This window comes from Saccoglossus kowalevskii, chromosome 5, assembly GCF_978046115.1.
Source record: "Saccoglossus kowalevskii chromosome 5, keSacKowa6.1, whole genome shotgun sequence".
Taxonomy (NCBI): domain Eukaryota; kingdom Metazoa; phylum Hemichordata; class Enteropneusta; family Harrimaniidae; genus Saccoglossus; species Saccoglossus kowalevskii.
In genome coordinates this window covers 6410330-6423866 of record NC_140645.1, presented here as the reverse complement: position 1 = coordinate 6423866, position 13537 = coordinate 6410330, and the positions used below count along the sequence as shown (strand labels likewise).

At 39.9% G+C, this 13537-nt stretch overlaps 1 protein-coding gene across 9 annotated transcripts in view; it reads right to left on the bottom strand.

The window, feature by feature from the left end:
• Positions 1–13537, bottom strand: part of LOC102803116 (neural cell adhesion molecule 2-like) — a 101166-nt gene that overhangs the window by 38113 nt on the left and 49516 nt on the right. For all 9 annotated transcript variants that reach the window (XM_085499086.1, XM_085499089.1, XM_085499091.1 and 6 more), the window contains exons 2-4: positions 3460–3621; positions 2782–2922; positions 2255–2392 (exon numbers count right to left, since the gene is read on the bottom strand). In XM_085499086.1, the coding sequence (XP_085355212.1) occupies positions 2255–2392; positions 2782–2922; positions 3460–3621 (441 nt within the window). The remainder of the gene's footprint in view (positions 1–2254; positions 2393–2781; positions 2923–3459; positions 3622–13537) is intronic.

Sequence of the window (13537 nt, the reverse complement as noted above, 5' to 3'; positions counted from 1 at the left end):
TTTAAAACAAAATGGCCGCCAGTCGGCCATTTCGAACTTGATCCAAAAAAAAAATGACGTGCATCAAGGTCCTATTATGTTTAATGTATGTACCAAATTTGAACAAAATCCGTCCATGCATAACTGAGATCCAGGTCCGGAATGGTGAAAATGTGCGATTTTGATGCATTTTCGGCCTTAAAATGGCCGCTATTCGGCTATCGTTAATGAGATCATGAAACAAATGCACATACATATTTGTGACATGATGTACCTTGTGTGTGTGAAGTTTGAACTTGATCAATCCAGACATGTCTCGGATACGGATCCAGAACTGAATTCTTTAAAACAAAATGGCCACCAGTCGGCTATTTCGAACTTGATCCGGAAAAAAAAATGACGTGCATCAAGGTCCTATTATGTTTAATGTATGTACCAAATTTGAATGAAATCCGTCCATGCATAACTGAGATCCGGGTCCGGAATGGTGAAAATGTGCGATTTCAATGCATTTTCGGCCTTAAAGCGGCCGCCATTTGGCTATCGTTAATGAGATCATGAAACAAATGCACATACATATTTGTGACATGATGTACCTTGTGTGTGTGAAGTTTGAACTCGATCAATCCAAGCATGTCTCAGATACGGATCCAGAACTGAATTCTTTAAAACAAAATGGCCGCCAGTCGGCCATTTCGAACCCGATCCAAAAAAAAAAATGACGTGCATCAAGGTCCTATTATGTTTAATGTATGTACCAAATTTGAACAAAATCCGTCCATGCATAACTGAGATCCGGGTCCGGAATGGTGAAAATGTGCGATTTTGATGCATTTTCGGCCTTAAAATGGCCGCTATTCGGCTATCGTTAATCGGATCATGAAAAAAATGCATGTGCATATGTCCCATATAAGGTGTGATGTATGAGTGAAGTTTGAACTTAATCGGTCCATGCATGTTCGAGATACAGGTGATCACGGACGCACGGACGCACACAGGGCAAAACATAAGTCCCCGTTTTCGGACTGCGTCCGAACGGGGACTAATAAAGCTAGCGATTGGTAAGACTGGTTAATAATATATCCCCGATGCCCTTCGAATTTTTTTAATTTTATTTCAAGGCGAGAAATGGATAATTGAAGTTCCATCGATTTCAAGGCGACTGTTTCACCGCGACAACTTTACGCTGTGTTGTAGTTTCACGAGGTAAAAAAATATATATAATAAATAGTACATGTTTAATTATTTGGTTTTACAGCCCGCAAATTACGGGACAAGATCCCCATGAATTACGATAAATAAATGCTGATTGTGTTGAATAATGGACGTCGGGACCGTTTGGAGAAACCAACGGGGATCGATATTCCAAACAGATTATTGGGACACAGTCGGTAGACATTTCAAACAAATGAAATTATTAACGAAAGACGAGATTTTTCCAGATATTTACGAACATACTGTCACAACAAATATATGCAAAATTGACAAATACACAAGGAGATATTAGGTTTTATTTTAACCTTAGAAATATTTTTTTTCACTCAGTCCATGCGTGGGACTTCTATTTAGCTTCATGGTCATTCAGCTTGTGTTCTCCTTGGGGGAAATAAAAATAATTATACAAATCGTAAACTCAACACAGTCAGGAGAAGAAACCCGGACAATCATGTCGTACTTCTGTTGAAATACATTTTGTAGCAGTGCGTCACGTCAGAATATTGTTTAAAATAAAATAGTTAATCTCAGCCAAATCTAGGTCAAAGGGTCAGATTGCGTGCATATAATTATAGATAGTTAAAACAAAAAGTATTTGAACTTTTGACGGTTGTTTAACATCTATGCACGGTTATTAAACTAGTAACCGTGATCTATGAAAACCAGAAAATTGTTAGTAGTCCGAATTTTTGCACAGTCGAAAATAAAGCGGAAATTCAACAAGTGGTCGCAAAAGCGAGCGATTGAAAAGCGGAAACGAGTTCTGTACTTCTTTGTTTGATGAAGCGATGCTGATGCCACATTGTCGCCATAATGAGGCCACAATGAAGCGAAGCGATAACCGCCTAACTTTTTAATGTCGTGACATTGAAGCGATGCTGAAGCCATAACAATGCCATAATGACGCGATGCTGAAGCGAAGGTGAAGCTGAAGTGAAGCCAAAGCTTCCGCGAGAACTGTACTGTAAGTGATTTTTTCACTTTTACAATGTGTGTTTGGCATCTTTATAGAAAAGTCTGGGGAAAATGACTTTCTAAAAATTCAGAGAGACTAACTTACCATCATTTGGCAGTTCTTCATCATTAAATTTCCACTGTACAGTAGGCATTGGGTTTCCTGTGACAACACAGGTTATAAACCCTTCCTCACCCACGGTAAGGAACTGCTCTTCTTCTGCATCTTCAAACTCTATACCTTCTACATGGGGAGACAAAAAATGGGATAAATGTGGAATTATCACTTTTTGAAACAGTGCCCTCTAGTGGTGATATAGTACCACCATACTGCCATGTGCATTTATTGATTAATTCGATCCCCTTGGTCAAAAACCAGCAACTGAAATCAGATATATATACCAGTAGATTTCACTAAACAAAGCAAATTATTTTTGCTCTTGTAATATTAACATAGTAACTGAACTAAACTAAAAACAAGAACAGTGAAAGGCAGTGAATAATTAAAACATTTAATCAAAGTTTTTTTTAATGTTTGTTCCATTTTTCTTTTTTTTTCTTTTTTAACGAAAAATTCACTGAAAACTAAAAAAAAAAACGATCACTATAAAATACAATGAGATGCAAACTTACTATAAATTTGTACACTAACTGTTTTTGAGAGACTACCAGCTCTACAAGAATACGATCCTGCATGGTTTTCTTGGATATTATCAAAAAATAATACGATGGCGAATTTACCGTCCTGCTCAGTATACCGCTCCTGACTACCGCCTGTAACGAACATCATTGTTAGATTGAACGGTTGTTGTGATAAGCAGAGCCACAAATCATGCAGTTGTAGGTATCCTTGAAAATAAGTTATTATTTGTAGATGCAAGAATCAAAATTAAGGCATGTCTAACTGTCTCAGACTTTAGCACAGGTGAATAAAGATGGATAAATTTGACCAAATTCTAATGTCCAGAAAATTTCTTTCAGAATTTTTAAGAATTTTTAAGAATTATGAAATGATGAGGCAATAATTGAATCTGAAGCTTAAGACCACATGTGTTTTTTTGCACTAATTTGTTTATTTTTCTCTAGCAATTCAACCATCCGGCTGGGAAGGCAAACATCAGAGAAGGGCTTAAATTTCAGTATTCTGACAACACCAAATTTCAAGACCAATATGGCTTCATTTTGGAGTGATATTTATACAATTGCCTTCATGAATTATGCATCCTGTTTGTGTTATCTGTGTTGATTCAGGTTTTACAGTTTCACATGATCAACTATTATGTGTACATTGATAAAGCTAGTTGTATTTACCTGAACCTCTGTCATATACTTGGTTTCCCTGTGGATCAATCCAGATAGGATATTCATATTTATTGGTGCCTATGCTTTCACATGTAAATGAAAATAATGATCCTTCTTCAAGATACTGGTCAGAACCCGGTATTATTTCTAATTGTTGTTGACTGTGGCATACTGAAAATGAGAAGAAGAAAAAAATATGAGGATACCGGAAAGTATGCACGAAGACAGTACAGATTAGAAGACAAGCTGGAATCGAAATTTTTGGAAGTCTGATGGGTTAACAGTTTTAAAAGTATATTATTATATGGTATTATTTGGTAGTCAATCTGGTTTTCAAGGTACTTTAGAGCCATGCAGAAGAACACAAATAGAAATAAATGTCATTTTGCTTGATTTGTGAATGATATCCGAAGTTTTGAAAACTAATAATTGGTTTATTTCAAAGTAGTCTAAGAGGGCTACTACATTTTAAAATGGTAGCCCCAGGACAAGTTTTACTAGTCTGAGTGTCTTCAGCTACTGTTAATTTAGAGCCCCGACAATAAAACATCTCTTTTGCCTGTAAAATTATTTGGTGTAAATTCACTATATATATTAAACACGGTAAACAGCAAAAAATGGAACTTAATTGGGCTACAGCGCCACCACCATCAAAATCTTGTATTAGATGATCCAAGTTTTAATTCTGCAGTCCATTTTAATCTTTGCGTTCTCACATAATCTCTTTGGGATTAAGTCAGAACAAAACTCTCTTCTCTCCACTCTGAATAAAACCCAATTTATTGCATATTCAGCAGTAATGTTAGTAAGAAAATACAATTATATATAAAATGTCAGTTATTGTTATTTCTGATTTCAAATATTTTGTATAAATATCCACTGGCTTGGATTATTAATATGTAATTGCAGTCATTAATAGTTGATTCTGAGATGTATTTTATTAACATATCCCAAGGTTTGGATAAAGTCATCGCTCATTTTTCACATTTCCTATGCAATAATGTGAGTAGGCAGATAAATTGGATTCTTTCACACAGACTACTTAGGTAGCTAAAGAGACATTAAGGACAAGAGTAGACAGCTATATTTAGTCATCAGACAGCTTCAGAGGAAACCATAGAATATTTGTGCTCAACTGCTAGAAATGTTATAACCTCATAGGAAATACTGATGCAGTAACCATAGTGACCATGATGTGCTGTAAACCATCTTAGTTGTACATTGAACACCAAAGTCAATTTGTATCACTTTACAAAAATATTGAAACCAGCAAACACAAATTCCTTATCATATTGCAGAATTTGTCCAGAATTAAACACAGAAATTATACACAAAAAATATAACCAACATTTGGGGGGTTGATGTTCAAAGGGTTTCAAAATCAATGAAAGGAAAAACACAGACTGTTGTATCCACTGAATTAGGTTAATATGATTAAATATTCAGATTATGTGTGGTTCAATGCAGTCTTTGCTATATAGAGATCAGTATCAGTGACTTTCACAGAACCACTCTTCAAGAGATTCTGAAACAACATAGACAGTAATAATTGCATATGCCCAAAATTTGTGTGAGTGAAAATTTATAAAATTTTATGAACTAGAATATTCTATAGGGAAATTACCCAAAGATTTATTTGTACGGATAGAATGAGTGCATAATCAAAGCCCTGCAACATAGTCAACACATTGCAAGATGCTGAATTGTAGGAGTTACAAACATTGACTTACAAAAACTAAAAGCAATGCAACATTTTGTTTGTTTGCTTTAAAATTAAGATTGAATTCCATGGAAATTACAGAAATGTGAACAAATTTACCCTTAATTGATCAACAACAAAAATTTTTGATCAAAAGGTTAAAAATACAAATTTCTAAAATTCATTTCTTAAAAATTAGGATTTAGAAAAATAAGTGTAAAAATATCCGTTTCAAGGTTGGAAGTTCATCTTATCCTTTAATAGCAAAAATCATCTTATTTGCCCAGATACAAATCGGCCTTGGTGACTGGGAAAGTTAGAGGAAACTTAGTAATTACTGAGACTTTTACTGAAATAAACATGAAGAGAAATTTACTCCATGGAGAGTGGCAGTGTGGTACTGAACTTGATCCTCAGAAAGTCAGTGCATAACAAATTGTTACCAGGCAGGGAAAAGTACTAAAGTAAACAAACACAGCAAGACATTTCAAATGGCATCTCCAGAGAGTTATGGTAATCACTATCAAACAGAAAACACTAGCTAAGGTCAAACATACCAAGTAATGTCAACATTTTTTCCACCAAAAGATTTGTTATCAATTTCTATTATTTTTATTTTTTACACCTTTTGTGAAATAAAGTTATAATTATTATTATTACTAAAACAACTAAAACATTGATTTTTTTTTTTGTAACCAAAGATTGAAAGATTGCTATCCCCACATGACTGACCCTCACAACCATTCATCAACCAGGGTTCCTAGTCATATTTCACATTAATTAATGAAGTTATTAAAACATGATAAAAATTCACAAAATAAACAGCAACTTTCAGTATTCTCACCACACATATTTTGCTGCATGATTTAATTTTTGTCCAAGTTTTTTTTTTACTCTCATGAAACAAATTGTCTCACAAAAGTGTAAGAAAATACAAGTGACAATTCATAGAACTGGATACACTGTCATCACTATATGGGGGACAATTTAAAATATTTCGTTTACTTCTCTAGTTCCACATGGATAGATAATTGTCTCATACTTTCTAAACTGATGGAACAAATTCTACCACACATTGTTTAATTCCTGATGAGAACACTGATTTACACACATCTCTTTGATAAATACAATAGACCAAGTATTCTTTTTAAAACACAATCAGAAGACAGCTTGCAAGAAACAAGTGTAGCAGATAAAATAATCAAATCCATACAGTAGGATGCAACTGATTATTATTATGAATATTAGTTTGAAACAAGTTACTTTTAATTGAATTCTCTGAATACCCAAGTCAGAATAAACAAGTCATTGTCAATGACACGTCCCCGTTCCGTTCATATTTGAGTGACATATACATTCAAAGCAGATCATGACCGAAATGCACCTGCATATGTACAACACATTGTACTAAATTTTTAAAACTAGCGCCGAAGGCGCATATTAGTTTTTATGTTTATATAAGAGATTGCATACTTACCTTTGGTTAATGAAATTTTAATTTCATAAACAAATGGGATAATTGCCAATTATCATATAATACTGGTTAAATAAAATCGAAATAACAGTGGATAGCTCCCGTAGGGGGCGTCCTTCCCCTGTCATCTGATTTGCATACTTCCAGATCTTTTTGACCACGATATTGATTCGTAGCTATTTATCTGGGGTGGTTTTGGGTGGGAAGGTAAGTATGCAATCTCTTATATAAACATAAAAACTAATATGCGCCTTCGGCGCTAGTTTTAAAAGTTTATTACAGAGTATTGCATACTAACCCCTTTGGTTAATGAAATTTTAATTTCATAAACAAATGGGACAGATTACCAGAGAATATCTCTTGGCAGATAAATACTACCCCACCTGATTATGGAATTGAAAAAATTCCATCCCCCCAACTGTATAACTCCCGCTAACTGAATAATTCTTGCAGTTGCGGAAAGTTACATGCCCTATTGTTTCGTTACAACTTGGCCTGTCACTAGGTAGCCTAACGAGTGTAGGCCCTGTGACTCGGCCGCTAGGTCTTTCAGGTAATAAGAGAGAAAAGTGTTGCTAGTTTTCCAGGACCCGGCTGCTAGCACCTGGGCTAAAGAAGCTCCGCTAGCAAATGCCAGTGTATTACCTATGCCTCTTAAGTCATGCATCTTGGCAGTGACTTTGCCTGCCTCTGTGCTCAAATACTTATCACTATAAGCGTGGTAAACTGTCTCTTTTACCCATCTCGCTAACGTGAATTTCGACGCCGCTGAGCTTTGTTTACCTTTTTGGTAACAAACGAACATTGACCTTTGACCCCTTCTGACCCCGGAAGTACGTTTCTTATAATAAGCTAGCGCACGTACCGGACAAAGAATTCTGTCTTGTTTTTCATTGGAAATATTGCTCAGTGCCGGGATAACGATCGGAGTCGCCGTCTCGTGCAGTTTCTGATTTTTTCCTCTGAATTTTACTGATGTCATTAAAATCGCTTTATCGGGATAAAACACCGTAAAATTGTCTTCAAATGACAGAGCGTGTATTTCGCTAACTCGCCTCCCTGAAGCGAGTGCTAGTAGAAAAACAGTCTTTTTCGTCCAGTCCTGTAGTGACGCCAATTCCTTCGGTTCGTATGGGAATTGTCGTAGCGCTTCAAGGACTACTGACAAGCTCCATGCAGGTGCTTTGTACCTCTCAATGGGGCCCGCCTGTGTAATAAAGCCCTTGAACAGATCGGAGATTGTCGGGTCATCCGAAATGTTTTTGTCTAGGCTTATGCAAGACACCAATTACGAAATTTTTCCCAGTGGTATTGATACAATCCATTTGAGGAATCCCTAAGCCCGGCCGTCGTTGTTTGCGACACTTGGCTTGAAAACCCTTGCGCAATTCTAAATTGCTGGATAGTTTCCACACGTGAAGTTGGTACAGCTCCGGGTTGGTTGGTGTATAACCGCCGGGTTGTGTCAACGTGATTTCTTGTGGCAGGCTTCTCGGATGGTCCGTTAGCAGAGACAGCAGTAACGGAAACCAAGTCTGAGACGGCCAGTTCGGTGCCACTAGAATCATGTGCGAGTTCTCCGATTGTTCCAGTTTTTGTAACGTTCGGTGGATCAATGGAAATGGTGGTAATGCGTAACTGAACATTCCGCCCCACTCCATCTGAAGTGCGTCCCACGTCAGTGACTGTTTGTCCGGATAACGCGTCACAAAAACGGGACGTTTTTTGTTTTCCGGTGTTGCAAACAGATCTACCTGGGGTTCCCCCAACATGTCGAACACTAGGTTTACTGCCGTCTGTGACAGCTCCCATTCTGTGTCGTCGTAGGGTTTCCCCCGGGATAGCGAGTCCGCTACACCGTTTTGGACTCCCGGTATATGTTTGCACATCAGCTCGACTTTGTTTTGTGCACACCACTTTAGCACTGCTACAGCATGGTCGTTTAACGACTGTGATTTCGTTCCCCCTTCCTTGTTGAGGTAAGCTACTACAGTCTGATTGTCGGATCTTATTAACACGGCCCGGTTTTTTACCGCTTTTTTGAAGGATTGCAGGGAGAACTGCTCCGCTAGCATTTCCAGTCGGTTTATGTGAAATTTCCTTTGTTTTTCGTTCCACTGACCGTGTGCAATCCCGTCCATGCAGTGCCCTCCCCAGCCCGTCATGGATGCGTCCGTCACCAACGTTACTGTCGGTTTCGCCTTGTCCATGGGAATCCCCGCCGTGAGGTTCTTGAGGTTGCCCCACCACGGAAGTGATTCCAGAAAGGCCGGTGTGAACAGTACCGGTTTTTCGTATTTTATCCCGTCCTTTGATAGTCGCATTTTTAACTGTGCGTCTAACACTAGGCGTTGGATCGGTCTGGACTGTAGCGCCGCTCTCGGTACTAAGCCCCTCATCGAAGTTAACATCCCCACGAGTCGCATTACCTGGCGTAGTGTGGCTTGTTTTTGTTTTAGAAATGATTGTATCATTTTTTGTACATTGTCGATTCTGTGCTGGGCTGGTCGGATCATGCCTTTCTCCGCATCCAGTTCCATGCCCAGAAAGACTATTTTCTGCGTCGGTATTAATTCTGATTTTTCCATATTTATCAGAAAACCTAGCTTTAACAGTAGACTGACAGTCCGCTCGGTTGATTGACAAATCAGGTTCCGATTTTGACTTTTTATCAGCCAGTCGTCTAAGTAGGGGTTGACGTCTGCTGCGTTCTTGTGCAGTAACGCCACCACTGTGCGTAGAACTTTTGTAAACAGAAGTGGGGCTGACGTCAGGCCGAAAGGTAGGACGGTGTACTGATACGTTACACCGTTCACCACGAATCGTAACAAGCGCCTGCTTTCTGTGTGTATTGGTATGTGCAGGTAAGCGTCGGTCAAGTCGAGGGACGTCATCCAGTCCCCTTTTTGAATTGACGCTCTCACTAGTGCCGGAGTTAACATTTTGAACGTTTCTTTCTTCACAAATTTGTTCAACTCCTTTAAATCCAGCACCAGCCTGTACCCACCGTTGGATTTCTTGACGGGAAATAACCTCGAGATGAAAGAATTTTTCGGGTTTTGTACCCGCTGAATTACCTTTTTTTCGAGTAGTATTTCCACGCTTTCTTTCAGTATTGTTGACTGAGTAGAGCCCGGTTTCCCCGAAATACATGTTCTTTTTTTTGCATTTCGGTTCTTTTATCAACGGTATTCGATACCCGTGTGTTATTATCGATATCACATACGGATCGTTTATAGTTTCTTTCCACCGGGGAATACATTTCTGCAGACGCAGTGCCACCGGCGTCGAGGGACTCACCAACCCTCGGTCGCTTGTGGCGGTATACATTGACATCGCCGATTTCTCCATTTCCCCCTGGAGTGAATGCGGCGTTATATCCCCGTTTAACGTCCTTCCCCCCCTTTTTTTCCAACCTGGAGGGGAGTAGGGACTCTGCCTTACGGGTTTCTGTTCTTTCACCGGTCTATGCGTCATTCTCCCTAGGTCCACGCATTCGGCCGGTTGTTTGTTTATACAATCGCCCACCGACCTGAGGTGCGGCCGACCGTGTTTTTGTTGTGCACGATTGAGTTCCCGCCATCCTGGGCACTGAACAAAATCGCTTAATGCACGATGTTTTGCACGACTTGGTTCCCGCCGACCTGGGCACTGGACCGAATCGTTTAATGCAAGTGGTATATGTGTAAGGGGATCTGTGGTTTGATTTGTTTGACAAAAATACTCGGAGACTTGAGTAATATTTGACATGTTTAATCGCACCTTGTTTTGATACATTACCATATTTGCTGACGTATAGTCAGGAAGACTTTTTAGTGTTACCAGTCTGTTTCGAGAATTGTTTATTCTGTCGCTGCTGGTTTTCACTTTTTCCTTTTGCCTGATTCGGGTTTGCCTTTGCGTTTCCCTTGGGCTGACCCGTAGTAGCTTGGTTAACTGGCTTCGCCTTGGTCGCGATGCTCTGTTTGTTATTAGCGGCTTGCTTGGCTTTAAAGGCGCCTTCGATCATCACACGGTTAACTTTTGCCGCTGCTTTCTCATTCAACTTAGAATTCACAGCGCTGAGTTTTCCGTCGAATAATTTGGTCCCTCTGAAATCGATCGTCGCCAATTCGTTCTTGATTTCAGCGTTGGCGGCTGTCTTTAGCATAGCGGACCAAATTGCTGCACGGCGAGAGTGTTGAATAGTCGCTCGTAACTGGAGGTGACTCTGTATTATGTCAGCGTCGACGACGTTAGTCGCGACCAACAGCGGCTCTAATGTGCTAAACAGTTCATCCTTGGTGATGTTGCCTGTTTTGAATTTCGCTAACTGAATTTGTGTAGTAGTAGTGAAAAATTCTCTATGGCTTAATGCAAGAGAAGTGTCCCAAACGTTGTTTTCCAATCTACATAGCGTTGACTGGGACAGGCAATACGGGATGTAAACTTGTGGTTTGCCGAGTGGATGTTTCGTTATACTTCCTTCGGCGACCATTTCCCGGACGCATGGCTCCAGTTCTGGTGGTTGTACGCCGAGAGGTCGTTCGTGCAGGCTGGCGTCGGTACCGACCGGTGTTTTCCACTCATCAGCGGGCGGTATGACTTTTTGGTAGCGTCTGCTCCAATCGTCCCGGTTAGTCCCCAAGAAGTCGTCCTTGGTGGCTGTAGCGGTTTTCTCGGTAACTTCACGATCCCATTTGCCTCCTCCGATCACGCGTTGTGTTATAGCAGCGCCCTGTGTCAGTCGGGGAGACCATGGTAGCATTGCTGAAGTCGTAAAAGTGTCCTTTTTCGGCAGTGTAGACAAACCGATCGAGAAACGTGGGGCGTCCGCCATCGGTGGAATCGGTAGAGGTAAGATTTTCTTGACCATAACCGCACCTTTCGTGATAGCATCGGAGCGGATTTTGAATTCGGGGTCCTCCTTGTCGGTACCACTCGCTGTTGTGGTTTTCGACGAGCCGGCCTCCCCCGCGTTGCTTGTAGCATCTTCAGTAGAAAAAATCACGCCTGCCTCAGCCAGTGCGTCTTCAACATTTTCTCGCACCACTGTTGTGTAGGATTTTTTCTTTTCCGCCTGGAGAGCGCTGACACTTAATGCTTTTGGTGGTACCTCTTCGTCTACTGGGTTTTCCAAAACTTTAATTTTTCTGGTCAGTAGATCCACCTTGTTCTGTAAATGAGCTATAACACTTTGCTCATTGTCAGTCTCCTTTGGACGTTTTTGGCTGGGTTCGTCTGCCAATAGTTCGTCCTCAGCGTTGGTAGGTACCGATGAAACCGAAGACTCCTCCAAATGACGTTTTTTTGGATTTCTTCTTTCCTGATTTTCCCGTTGACTTGCGTAGGCGGGAATCCCAGTTCCAAGTTTCTATCGGCCAGGCGAGGCAAACACCGCAGTTGATGTGCCCATTACATTTTCTGCCACATGGAATGCAAATACGGTGATCATCGTAAGTGAGCATCGATATATGGCACTCTTCACACTTTCGTCCGAAAGTGTTTGAATCCGAAGTGCTGGGGGATGAACGGTGTTCAACTCTCCGGTATCCATATTTTCCGCCATCTTGAAACTGAAGGCGGGCTTTTGAGTTTCGTTACTAAAACTACAATTTTTTACTCAAGGTGACTAAGTACGAAGTTCTTGATGTCCACAAGAGCTTCCTGACACACTAATAGTTCGGTGGCTGTGTTGATGGGTGGTAACAATGTATTTCCACCGCAAAAACAATGATATTTTGGCAAGCCCAAATTTCAACCGTGAATCAATCTCGTGGTTAAAAATGGAAGTATGCAAATCAGATGACAGGGGAAGGACGCCCCCTACGGGAGCTATCCACTGTTATTTTGATTTTATTTAACCAGTATTATATGATAATTGGCAATTATCCCATTTGTTTATGAAATTAAAATTTCATTAACCAAAGGGGTTAGTATGCAATACTCTGTAATAAACCTGAACAAAATCCATCCATGCATGACTGAGATCCGGTTCTGGAATTGTGAAAATACGTGATTTTGATGCATTTTCGGCCTTAAAATGGCCATCATTCCGCTATTGTTAAGCAGATCATGAAACAAATGCACATATCTATTTGTGACATGATGTACCATGTGTGTGTGAAGTTTGAACTTGATCAATCCAGACATGTCTTGGATACGGATCCAGAACTGAATTCTTTAACAAAATGGCCGCCAGTCGGCCATTTCGAACTTGATCCGGAAAAAAAAAAGACGTGCATCAAGGTCCTATTATGTTTAATGTATGTACCAAATTTGAACGAAATCCATCCATGCATAACTGAGATACGGGTCCGGAATGGTGAAAATGTGCGATTTCAATGCATTTTTGGCCTTAAAGCGGCCCCCATTTGGCTATCGTTAATGAGATCATGAAACAAATGCACATACGTATTTGTGACATGATGTACCTTGTGTGTGTGAAGTTTGAACATGATCAATCCAGACATGTCTCGGATACGGATCCAGAACTGAATTCTTTAAAACAAAATGGCCGCCAGTCGGCTATTTCGAACTTGATCCGAAAAAAAAAATGACGTGCATCAAGGTCCTATTATGTTTAATGTATGTACCAAATTTGAATGAAATCCGTCCATGCATAACTGAGATCCGGGTCCGGAATGGTGAAAATGTGCGATTTCAATGCATTTTCGGCCTTAAAGCGGCCGCCATTTGGCTATCGTTAATGAGATCATGAAACAAATGCACATACATATTTGTGACATGATGTACCTTGTGTGTGTGAAGTTTGAACTCGATCAATCCAAGCATGTCTCAGATACGGATCCAGAACTGAATTCTTTAAAACAAAATGGCCGCCAGTCGGCCATTTCGAACCCGATCCAAAAAAAAAAATGACGTGCATCAAGGTCCTATTATGTTTAATGTATGTACCAAATTTGAACAAAATC